Raw genomic sequence first — 13,502 nt, 5'->3', positions numbered from 1 at the left:
ATAAGGTAGAAAATGATGAAACAAGTGTAATAGAAAGTAAAGATAAAGAGCAAAATAGACATTCAGCAAGACAAGTCAAACCTCCAGTTCGTTTTGACGAAGAATTCGGGTATTATTGCATATACTGTAACTATTGTGATGCTTCGGCACCATCTAATTTTCAGGAAGCAACTTCATGTAATGAGGCAATGCAGTGGAAAGAAGCAATGAATCGAGAGATGGATAGTTTAATGAAAAATAACACGTGGACTCTAGTTAACAAACCTCCCAAGGACAAAAAGGTAATAGATGTAAAGTGGGTGTACAAGAAGAAGAGTGAAAATGAGTATAAAGCAAGGTTAGTAGTTAGAGGTTTTCAACAAACAAACTGTATAGATGACACATATTCTCCTGTTGCTAAAATGCCGACACTTAAACTATTATTGTCTTATTGTTGTCAAAATTCTTTAATTATACATCAAATGGATGTGGAAACTGCTTTTCTTAATGGTAAAGTATTATCTGAAGTATATGTGAAGCAACCAATTGGCTATGAAAATGGTACTGATAAAGTCTATAAATTAAATAAATCATTATATGGTTTAAAGGAAAGCCCCCGGGCATGGTATGAATGTTTTAATGATTTCTTAACTAATTTTGGTTTTTGCAGAAGTAAATATGACTATTGTTTGTATGTTAGAAAAGATAACAATATAACTGTTTATATTCTTCTATTTGTAGACGATTTATTGATATGTTGTGAAAGTGTAGAAGTTATTACTGACATTAAAACTAAATTATCTGAAAGGTTTAAAATGAAGGATATGGGTAAAGTAAAAAATTATATTGGTATTGAGATTGAGTACATGTATAATCAAAATAATGTCTTAACTTTGAGTCAGAAATCTTATATAGAGTCATTAGCTAAACGGTATAATATTGAAAATTCTAAATTGTTTAAAACTCCTATGGAAATTAATTTAAAATTGACACAATGTGATGTAAATGAAGATGTTAAGTATAGAAATTTGATTGGTGCACTTTTATATATTAGTTCAGGTACTAGGCCTGATATATCCTACAGTGTTAATTATTTAAGTAGATTTCAAAACTGTTACAATGAAACACATTTTAAGTATGCTTTGAGAGTATTAAAATATTTGTATTTGACAAAAGATCTTAAGTTAACATATTGTAATAATAGTAACACTGATATTGTAGATTGTTTTGTGGATGCTGATTGGGCAGGAGATATTTTAGATAGAAAGTCTACTACTGGATTTGTCATTAGATTATTTGGAAATATTATATACTGGAAATCAAAGAAACAAAGTAGTGTAACAAAGTCTTCAACATTTGCTGAATATGTAGCCTTATCAGAAGCAGTAACAGAATTAAATTTTCTTGTTTGTTTAATTAATGAAGTCTTTACTAAAGTTTGTACACCAGTGAACATTTATGAAGATAATTCAGGAGCTGTAGCTATTTCAAAATATGGAAACTTTACAAAGAATTCTAAATATATTGAAGTTCATTATCATTTTATACATGAAAATGTTAAGCAAGGAAGAATTAATGTTGTAAAAATAGAGTCTGAAAATAATATTGCTGATATCTTTACAAAAGCTTTGGGAAATGTTAAATTCATTAAATTTAGAGAAATGTTAAATTTAAAGTAGTTAAAAGTTTGTTAAAATTGATTAGGTATGACATAATATGGTATGGTATGATAAGAAACTTTGTGTTAATGTTTAGAAATATAAATGTAAGGAGGCGTGTTAGTATCTGTGGTACATTTATATTTCTTCTGTATTAGTTATGGTATCACTCTGTTGTCTATTGTCAAGGTTCTCTCTCCTCGCCACGTTTGTTTGTGTGTCCTTTGCATATTAAATATTAAGTAATAAGTAATAATGTACGTCCTAGGTTATATTAAAGTGAAAATAAAAGATGATTAAAAACAAGATATTTATTTTAACAGAGAGCATGAATGATGGAGCAAAAATACTTGCAGTGGCAACCTATTTCTTGAAGAATGAGGCATGAGAAAAGCTGTGAAACACAGCGGCGCGGCGATAGCCTATGTTAGCCTATGACAGCCCTAACCTATGTTAACATTTACTTTGTTGATGTAGGTATAATATTAACATAATTGCCGCCTATTGCACGTGTTACAAGCCTGAGATTTAAGTGGAGGCTAATTATTTTGCATACCTCTACGTACTTAGCTATTGCTACAGTTTGATGTAGACTAATTCTTGAGTAGTGTTACCTAAGAAAGTTTATAAGCCTTTAACGACATAAGCACGTTCTTCCAGGTTTCTGAACTCTGTATTACTAAGTCCTGGGGATAAACAGTTTTGAAGTCATGAATCAATATTAAATGCAGTAACAGGAATGCAGTCTCCTCTGCATTGATCCGAAGTGGCCAGAGGTGACGTAACACCAGATCGGCTCAGGAAAACTCGCTGGCACATTAGCATTTCACCGCCTGCCCTCAATATCGTACGATTTATGGAATTTCTCAATATCCATCTATAACATGCGTGCGATTTAATCACTTTACCTTTAGCTAAAGACACTGCAAGGTGTAAATTCGATGATGTAAATAAAACAGTTTAAGAAAACCGACAATTATAATAAAACTTGCTAACCTGCTTACGAAATGTTGCAAAACTAATATTTTCTCTGTAATAGTTTACAATAACTGTTTTTCCGGTACAACGCACAATAGTTGTTATAATAATGCCATTTTGCAATAAAAACAAATGCACTCATCAATGAAAGGGTTTCTTGTAACAAGTATCAAAATAACTGTCTATGGTGAAATTAAGGCTTTAATCAGCTTCAATTGTTATCTGATTCCATTATCTGGTCAACATTTACCTAACACCTGTTCTCATAAAAAGCAAAGTCATCATTCTAGGCCCTATGATCGCAGTGACAATCCCACTACATAGTACCATATAACGCAACACTTGCATAATGAGCAATCAATCGGCTTCATAGGCAATTAATTGAATGGTCACAATCGTATCGTGAGCATTACGACAGATGACATAGATGAAGATCTAGTTGAACCTGTTCAGTGACATGTGTGTCAGTGTCGTCACGAGTGTGCTGATGACCAGTGCCAGGGTTAACACGCATTGCTATATGTTAGTAGGTACAATACATACGCATGATAGCTGTGCAATTGTAGCCCAATAGAATTTTGAAAGCCAGTTACAATGGGATTTGCCTTATTTGCTTAAAAGCACAGATACAAGAATCATCTCCAATATAAATTCATAAGTGCACGGAAAAGTCTTCCTTAGATTTGGACACAAACCACGATTTGAAATGATTCAATTTGATCAGGATCAGCACATGCATAATATTAGTTATCTAGCCATGACCAAGTGATTTAGCTAAATAATTGATCAGACAATTTCACACATGGAGTAGAAACATGCTTTGTTAAATTAACTACGCGTGCCGGTCCGCAGCAAATAACGGTGTCAATTGGCAACTTTTTCCCATAGTTCTATTCAATAATAGGCTTTAATTGTTTGTCAGGTTATCAACGACATCTACTAATAATGTTCCTAGTTGCCTCATCAGAATTCAAACATATCTTGTGGATGACTGAGAGCTCTTCAACCGTCTGTAAGAAGCAAGAATGCAATGCTACCTGTCTAGATCGTCCTTAGATTAAAGAAACTTGAAGGCTGCTCATTTGAATGTTTTCTCATTATAATTACGACTTTGGCTCGCGTGTCGCCGTTACAAGAATCCGTTTCCTCGATTTTGGATGGTTTTATTATTTTCGGATCGAACTTCCGAACGGTTTCCCGCCTATTCATTTGGTAGTTTCTCATCCTATTTCCTTCTCATTATCTTTTAATTGAAGGTTAATTTTAAGTATAGAAAGCTTGTAAACAAACGTGACGTTTATATCCTGCCTAGTAGTAAAGAAGAAAATGGTAAAATCTCCGGAAAACACTGATCCATCACTATTTTAACTTAATATTAATAATTAGTTTTACGACAACTCCGACATCGCCATTTATTGCTGTAAGTTTAATGAATTATTATCCAGACGTTTTAATATTACGTTAGAAGTAAACGATTAGGGATTGCACGCAAGTGCACGCACGCTAGGAAGTCTTCAATAATTACAAATTACGCCACTATCAGAATGTACGATAATCGTTATAAAAATGAAAGTTATGCGTATAATTCAATGCCAGAGGATAAATCAAATAAATCAAATTGTAAATGAAACAAAGCTTATTTGCACTGGTAGGTCTAAATAAAGTTTAGTATTGGCTAAAGCATTTGAATTACTGGACAAGACGGTTTGATGCATAAATTAATTCGAAAAACACTCCTGTTTTTAGATTCAGCGGTATTAATATCCTGAACTCTCGTTTTAGCCTAGTAGTACTAAATATGTATGAACAATATTATATTGGATGATTCTGTAAAGATAACATTTACAGTGATTCCCCAAGGAACAATTTTGGGACCACATGAATATGACAGTCGAGCAAGTTTTTGCACTGGTTTTAATAACGTTAAGTAGCATTTTACACCTAATTAATATTTATAGAACACCAGTGTAAACTCCATAACTGTAATTTTCAAGCAGATAAAACAAAATTACATAATTAAACACCAAACAATGCTGACACAGAAACCATCTTCCTAATTACCACCAACGTTCAAAATTACGTGTTTATTTAATACAAATATGTAATACGTGTACTAAGTATACATATTTCACGTAATACAAACTTATTACAATGTTCATAGGCCGTATAAAGTGGAGTCGCGTCTCGCGTCACCGTCGCCCGCGCCGGTGAGACAACGTTACGCAACGAGCCGTTCTATGTGAAAATGAAAACCATTGGGATTTACAACACTGAGAGTAGCCAGACCTGTCTAGATGCTGCCGATAAAAATTAACTCGGTAAGCTTGACTGAGGAGTTCCGTAAAGGAATGATGGCGCTGAGAATTGACGTGATGGCTTTGTTTATTCGATTAAATAAGATTTTGATGGTAAATTGATAGAGAAAAAGTAAAACTACTTCGAAATATGGAAACTGTTAAATACACGGTTTAACAAAATAATAGTAATAATGGCTTGTAAACCCCATAATTAAAAGCATAACCGCAACATTCAAGAGATAAACATCACCTCTTTAAACCTAAACTTATTTGCATCTGCAAAAGCTATTCAATTAACCACAAATGGTCTGCATCAGATCGATTTCATCAGCTTATCGATACGAGCAGCATCTCGATTCAAGTTGTGTAACATCACTTAATCGTTTATCTTTAGAGGAACTACGCACAATATCCTCACGACATCTCATTGTCGATGGCAGAGTAAATCGAATGGTCTCTGGTATAAACGACCGTGGAATTGGTCAATAAGGTAAGCATGAAGGTATGTCTAACTGGTGATCAACCGTGTTGCGCTTCTTGCTAAACAGACAGATTTATTAGCGTTGGATAACTAGAATCTGTATCTATGTAATAGCTTAACGGGTCAATCGTTAATGCTAAGGTTCTTTTACGATCCATCTAACTTTTCGTTTCGCCGAGACTACTGAGTTCTGAGAAAAGCAAGTTAAACCGGCTGTCTCGGCTGTCTTCATTGAGGAAACATTAAGCCAGACATTGTGGGAGTCAGGAAGGAAACTCAAGCAAAATGGATTCTGCTGAATCTACATATTAAGATTAGATTCCTACTATAGCTGTCACACTTGAAAAAACACTTTTTCCTGCAATTAAGCAATTTTTCGTAATCGAAGCTCTCTTTTGAACTTTGTAATAGATTCATTTGCAAGAAGTAGGTAACAAGTGGTTACAAATTGTTTTATTCCGACAAGCCATTAAGATGAGATTATAACTGAACGTATGCAAACTACTTGCAGACAATGGTTGAACGTGGCCCACATACTAGAGGTGTTAAGGACCGTGCTCATGATATGAATACCTACGTTAAACTTTTCTATTACAAAACTTTTACGAATGGTCAACTTAAATTGCTAGTTCTATTAAGCGTAACATTTACTACTAATTTTATCTTTCATTTACCTATTCTTTAATTGCGAATTAAACTATGAAGTTGAGTGAGCCCCCAAAATTTGCTCTAATTGCATAGCTCTATTAAAATTACAATTACCCTAAGACTATCCAGTATCTTGATGACAATCTTAGTACTCAAATTGGTTGATTATTATGAAGTTGATCAACATTCCAGCAGATTATGCGGTTAATTAGCCCATCTTTATGCTTCACGCCCTTTGCAAGCATACCTGATTAGGGGTGACAACGTGAGGCAAATTGACATTCTATAGCCATCAAAGAATAGTGCTTCTACTTTCAGGACACAGACACAGGACAGGAGATTTCCCTTCATCCCCTGTTTTTTATGTTGCTCCCCTTTACAATGAGACTAAACCAAGGGCCATCGCGTTAGTAGAAAATGGGCTGACGAGCTGCATCCACTTAGACTGTAAGCCGACCCTGTTGAAAAAAGGCTAAACAGATGATAATTTTGCAATCTGCTGTAAAGATTGCACCGAATTACCGTCCATACAGTGAGCAACCTCCTTCACAAAGCGCAGTTCAGAATACGAAACACATGCAAAGCTGAACTTGTTAGCTTACGAGGGGTTACGCAAACGCTTTCTTCATTGAAAACATTACATAGACAAGCTATTGACTTGTAAATGCAGCTTGCGCTCTGAACTATTTCTGTGTAGTTTTTGTTCTGAGTTACAAATTGGATACGATTATGCGACTGTTTGAACTTTAGTGTCAAAAGGTTTGTTTGTGGTGTCAGGAACTTCGTTAGTTAGGCAATTGATATTAATAGTTACTTCTGTGTCGCTCTAGATATAATTAATAATTAAGTATATAGCTCCATAGAAGATTGATCTTGTATAATATTTAGTTATTAGGCATGTTTCTGCCTGCATATTAAAATATTAGTTACGGCAATTAGGCTTCAAATTAATTGGAAAATGTAATTAGTTAGCCACGACTAACTTGACGCGACTCATTAAACAAGTTATGGTCCAATTAGGTTATATTTTAGCCAAACAAGTTGTAAAACAAATCCTTTCTTAATTAATTATGATTTATAAAACACTAATTGAGCATTAGATGTCATCTTTGCTTCACGATCTCAATAAATCAAGGTTATTGAAGCACCTGGCTTGTTAAAAATATCGCAAGTTTAAACATTTAATTATTCATAGATTTTTTGTTTACAAACTCCTTAGTAAATTGCATTTAAAAAAACATTACAAATGTCACCGTATCTATGACTTTTCGCAACATTTTCCCGCCAATTTGCTTATTTTGCTATGATATGTAGATAAACATTGCGAAAATAAATAAAAAATCTTTGATGCAATTGTGTTACAAGATAATTTAAATATTTAATAGGTAATAATTAAATAGATCTTTCAGAGATCTTGATCTTGCGGTCAATAGCTGACCTACAAAGTTTATTAAAAACATAATAAGATGTATTAGCAACGGTCAACTATTCAAATAGTAGGTACCTACTGTCAAATTGTTGCTACAATACTTGTTTTGGTGACCTTACTCTAATAACAGTAGTTTTCATATTATGTAAAAATATTTTCTTGGTTTAAAAACCGCAAGGAATATCTAATTATATAGGTAGTTTATCCAATTGCAGTAATTATTTAAATCCTTGGAGGATCCTGTAGAAGCAAAATGGACGGCCACAAGACCACAGACAAAGTCACGGAGGCTCGTGACAGCTCTTGCATAACATAAATAAAGCGAGATAAGTATCGCGGTTCCTCTGTAAAAATGCATTCTAAACATTGAATGGCAATTCCAAATTACCCATAAAGTATCCAAATCTGATATCGCCCATAATTTTGCAATAAAATGTCGGCTTTGATAAAATGTTGCCAAGTCATTTTATATCTGATCCCTTTTCCCCAATTTGCATTTCAGGCAGGGTCTTTTTTTTCTTTTACCAAAAAGGTTTAGCTTGTAGGCTTGCAACACAATACGAAGGATCCAAATCTTTTTTTATTGTGCCAGGACAGGGGTCAATGATTTATAAGTGCTAAAATGCAGCTAAATGTATTTTGTATGTTCATGTGAATTATTATTTGATACTTATTGCTCGTATCGGTATCATTCTTACCTCAGATACAAATTAAATTTATTTAATCTTATTTCTTTCAAATATTTCTCCGATTCACGAAAGTGACAAGCTAACTAATGGTATTATTATTTTTGGTTTTGTTTTCATATGCTAATTCCGTTAGATGTTCTTTCCTCGAACCGGACAATGTGACCGAAACCGTGTATTTATATAACATATATACTACCTATTATGTGAGACATAATACCTATTATTTAGACTAATTCATTCACCTTTGAACGAAAGGATAACATGGAAATAATTAGAAAGTGCATTATAAAAAATGCTAACGTTGTGGACAGTGGCGCAACGTTCGAGAGACTACCGTCAAGCATTAGTTAGACTTGATGGAGTTAACTGATAGCTACATTAATGATTTTACTTTTAGCAAATCCAATAAAAAATATCACAACCACAAAATCCGCAATCATGCTGTGTTACAAATAACAAATATTTCGTAATTTTATAGTAGAAACAATTAAACTCATTTCGTATTTGTAACAAACATTGCCCATTCAATATTTTGTTTCAATTTGAAAGCAATCTCAGTTACCCACTGTCTGCGTACGCAATAATTACAAGTCATAGTGTTGTATCATGAGACTGTAATAATGGTTTATAGAAATTACGCTAACCATGTAGGTACGAGTGGGTACAAAACATTCAGTTCTGCACTTACTGCCAATGAGACTAGAAAGCGAGCGATTTCTCGTGATTACATAGAAATTAGGTATGTCACATGATGATTTGTCGATCACATTGTTTGTAATAGCTTTTTAACTAAGTATTAAAGCTGTTCGTGGCTTCGATTTTCTTGGTAGTTTAGTACAATATTAACTTTAACTTTTGATTTCTTATTTCCAATGCGGTTAGGTAATGTAATTAATTATCACTAAGCTTTTCCTCACTCTACGGGTAATTTTGTGTTCCTCATCCATAAAATATTTTTAAATAATAAAAAATAATATTTACCTCATTTCCATTGTAAATCACTAATAAAAATTATATCCGCAATAATTTGCAACACTAAAATGACTACACGTCAAAAAGGGCGCGAAACGGACGAAACGCAACAATGGCGGGACGGGACTCGCGAGACTGTTCGACCGCTGTGCTTTCTCCGCGCTTTATAACTTGCAGCCGCTGGCAAGCACGGGGGGCCGAAGAAATGAAACTGTTTGGCAATTGTACGCGAAACTAACAAATTCTGTAAAATACGAATTTATTTCGCGTAGAAATAGTTCGGTTATTATTGCGATTTGTTTCGGAAGCGTTGTTTATGACGTGACGTGACTTGACGGTACGCGACGCTAATAGTTTGATTTATTTAGCTACTGCTTTTCTAAACAAAGAATATTGTGCGTAGTTATCGTGATTCATTCATAAATTATGATTACTATTTCTAGTAATAGTAGAGTAGTTCAAATCAAAATTATTTTTGGTCAGTATGATAAAATTGATATCAAAATTCATTAACGCCTGCAATCACACAAATCCTGTCCATTAGCAAGATGAGACTGGGAAGGTGTTTGGAGAAAACTGCTGATGGGAAGGTACGCCTTATCTGTTACCATTTTTCTCCAAATTTGTTAATAACTACTTATTTTACCCTATTAGATTGGAGGCCATGAAATAACTGTTTAAAGACGGGGGAGTTATGGCAACGCTGGTGCTGTCACCTTAGAATTACTGGTTGCTGTCGTGATTTTGTAGAATTAAGCTTATTGCGGATAAGTCAAGTTTGAGATGACGAATTTTGACACAGAATAAAAAAATACTGGCTGAAACAAATTACCGCCAGATTCCTAGTCGAAATCATGAGGAAAATTGTATGCTTATTTCCATTGCTCCTAACATTAGGTAAATAGGCACTGTCCTAATAGCCCCATAGTTCTTAAATTGCCCACTTAAACAGCAGGTTATTATCCAACAAACTTGTAGCTTGCACGTGTTTATTACATGAGGCAGTTTTTAACCCTCGCTGTCTCTAAAGAAAGGAATCGTAATTCGTGGCACAATTTTACTTATGTACTTACATGTACACATATTACGTCAGTTTTATCGCATAATGGTTCCGAAAGAGGTTTCGTTTTTTCCGTGCATAGCATAAATCACTCGGGTTCGTTTGAGTTCAGATGTCGTCGGCACGGTGACCGGTTTCAGATACTTTTGATTTTACGAATCATTTAATGGTCGACTGGTCAGATTATGCACTAAAAACCATAAAATCTGTCGGTCCGCAAATAAACCGGAATAAGTTAAGTGACCGAGGCAATCTTTGGTTTTCGAAGAAGCAAATGATACGTTTTATACGATGAGATATTTTAATGCACTTATGGTGGAAAATAAAATAATAGGTAGAGAATAGAGATGCCCTGATGATTATTACGATATATCTATCGAAGTAATAAGTATTTGGGTAACGCTGGCTTTAGTTTATCCAAGTAATTATTAGAGGTATTCCCCAAGGGCCTATTTTTGGACCATAGCATATTTCATTGATTATCTTTTTCTATTCTTATTCGACAGCATATAAGTGCTACACGCATTTAGCTTTTATTTTAATAAGATATAGGTACACAACTTATAAACGTAATAAATATATCCATTAATTGTATAAAATTTTCTTTCGCAGTTATACAATGTTACATTATCTGCAGCTAAAAATCGTAGCTTATAATATTTTACACTTGTTATGAAAGCACAAGTGGTATCAGAGTAAACATTGTAGCTTATTTACGTATTCGTACGGTGACTCCGCGAATTAGATTTGTAGTTTATCGCTTCGGTTAGATAATATCTGTATGTGTACCACAGCTAGCCATACTGAGTTGCTTCTATACTAGTTCATACTTAAAATAAATGTAACTTACTAACCGATTTTTGTGATATTTTGGAATTTATTAGAACCGGAAGACGAAATCACGTAGACGAAATCATGTTTGTAGCTACTCCATTCTTTAGTTTTCAGGTGTAATTTAAATATTAAAAAGAATGAGGAAAATAACTCATTATTCAATAATATTGTAGAAATTAAGCATAGCTGTGACGATTTCACAGCTGATTAAAGTGGAACTCCGGGTTGTTTCGTCAGGGTAGGTCTAGTTGTTCCTTGAAGGAGCGGATGAAACCAAGGACAATCTTTAAAGCAAATTTTATTTTATAGCTATTTAATTGGACGTCTATTCTTATATAGGCAGAGCGTAAGATTGTGACAGTGCGTCTCTCCTCGGATAAAAAAATAATCAAGAAAGAGTTGCAATAGCCGACTACTTGCAATTCTCAATGAAGAAATAGATTTAAACTGTTTTGTACCCGCTCTCTCTTCTCAGTTCAATTTTATTAAATAAATATTCTATTAAATGTGCTTTCTAATCGATCTACATAGAAAAGTGACCGAAAATTATACTTGCATTTCTTTTTAACAAAAGTGAAAATCATTTTTGGAGTCACAGTTGCGTATCGTCAGAATTTGTAATTTATCAACATCAAATGTATTCGCATATAGATTGGTTGACAAAAAGTTTTAATTAAATGATTTCAGTATTAATTTGGTTCCATTACCGTATGACAAGGTTATTCAAAGTGGGATTCGCGAGTGACAGGAGACTGGCCTGTACCATGGGCTGCAATGGGCCTGTACCATTGGACATTACTCCAGGGTAGCGGGTGATAAGCTTACATTCTATTTGTAGGCCTTTACCACAGATGATTAAATAGTTAGATTCTACGTAACCGTTACTTCAAGTATGCGTGGTTCACTGCTTACGCCTAGTAGGAATCCCCGAGATATTTTTTGAGAAGTGTTATCAAAACAATGCGTAACTTTCCTACTTATTTTATGTAAGTGCACATTAAATATGAACAATAAGCAGCATCGTCTAATGTGTTCGCTTATAGCTTCACGCTTTTGTGCATGATGACGAATTCGTTTCTACGTGGGCCCGTGGGCCAAGTCTAATTTAATTATGTTACATCATAACATAGGTAACCCGCGTTATCTCGGTAAACTGCTACGTTATGTGGGAGACTGGGCATGTAGGTGGTTGCCCACTAGAACAACAAATTCAAAGTATAAATATAAGCCCTACCATTTACCATTTGACGAGGTCATTAGGTGCCAAAGAGTTCTTCCAAAAAGACCACGAACCTAGATTTTAACGGGATGTCGATTATATACGCTTGTCATAGAACTGCATACACGGATTTAAGCTAAAGCTTCTTTTCAGTCCCAATAACACTAGTAAGATACTGTCTGAAGATCATTAGAGCAGCTGTAGCTCCATCATTAAATGCCTCAAAATGCATGCCCGCCCCTATGACCCCACTGCAAATGCTTGGGGCTTACCTACCTAGCGGTTAGATTCGATTCTCGGAACTGTTGTTACGTTCACAAAAATGATATTTCGTCGATGGGCGAGCCGATTAAATTGAATCTAGATTTCTAGTTTTAACCTTGAAATACTTAATTGCATTGTAGGACGCTCACGTTATCAGGCTGCCTTTATTTATAACATTTGCTGTCCCAACGCTGGACTTTCGTAATCATCAGTATTGTATTGGAGTGTGAGTATCATGATCATTTCAAGTGAATGGAGAAGGACCTTGCCCAAAGAAATGATTAAAAAGTTTAGTCATTGTTCTATTTTTGCGTGGGTAGGCCCAAGACGGGTTGCAATCATACTGTAGTCATTATGCATTCATTCTGATGTGATAATGAGGGCTTTGTTTGTTTTTTGTCTGTGACTTACAGTGAAACGGTTTAAGCCGTTTATACGTTCAACGTTGGCTGTTTGACATAGTGAGTGGAGATCGTTTTAAGATATGAAATCCATTATGAATAATGTCACCGGAGCAGATGGAGTCATCAGATTAGCAGTCTACTGTAAATCTGTTAGTCATTTATATGTACAAGAAGTACGCATCTAATTAAACCCTCGGGAAACCTGTAGGTATAAATACCCACCCAATTTAGAGATGAGACATGGATGGATGAATGGTTAACGAATGACGACTGATTCTATATTATTCTATATTTAAGGCGGGCCAAAAGTTTCACAATTCCTCTGTTTTAGTAAGAAATGGTCAGACAAAAACTGTGACCTACACCTGAAAATTTAGAAACGGAAATCAATTAGTAGTCAAATTATTTCCTATTTATCAAATAAGGAAGTGGTGCCGCTAAATACTATAGAAATAAAATAAATAACAAAACGATAAACCAAGCTGTTTGCATGAAACGCATTTTCGTGAGAGCACTCACGACTTTAAATCTAGTCATAGATCAATTCTAATAAAGAAAAAAATATATACCTATATTTTTTGGGCTTTGGT

General features: G+C 34.4%; 1 protein-coding gene across 1 annotated transcript in view; it reads right to left on the bottom strand.

Annotated features, from left to right (window-relative positions):
- LOC110381852 (adenylate cyclase, terminal-differentiation specific) overlaps positions 1 to 9,299 on the bottom strand; it is a 32,200-nt gene extending 22,901 nt beyond the window's left edge. The window contains exon 1 of the mRNA XM_021342277.3: positions 9,141 to 9,299. Coding sequence (XP_021197952.1) covers positions 9,141 to 9,151 — 11 coding nt within the window. The 5' untranslated portion in view covers positions 9,152 to 9,299. The remainder of the gene's footprint in view (positions 1 to 9,140) is intronic.
- Positions 9,300 to 13,502: the final 4,203 nt, after the last annotated feature.

The sequence above is a fragment of the Helicoverpa armigera genome, chromosome 6 (genome assembly GCF_030705265.1).
Source record: "Helicoverpa armigera isolate CAAS_96S chromosome 6, ASM3070526v1, whole genome shotgun sequence".
In the NCBI taxonomy this organism is placed as follows: domain Eukaryota; kingdom Metazoa; phylum Arthropoda; class Insecta; order Lepidoptera; family Noctuidae; genus Helicoverpa; species Helicoverpa armigera.
This window is presented reverse-complemented; position numbering and strand designations above follow the sequence as displayed.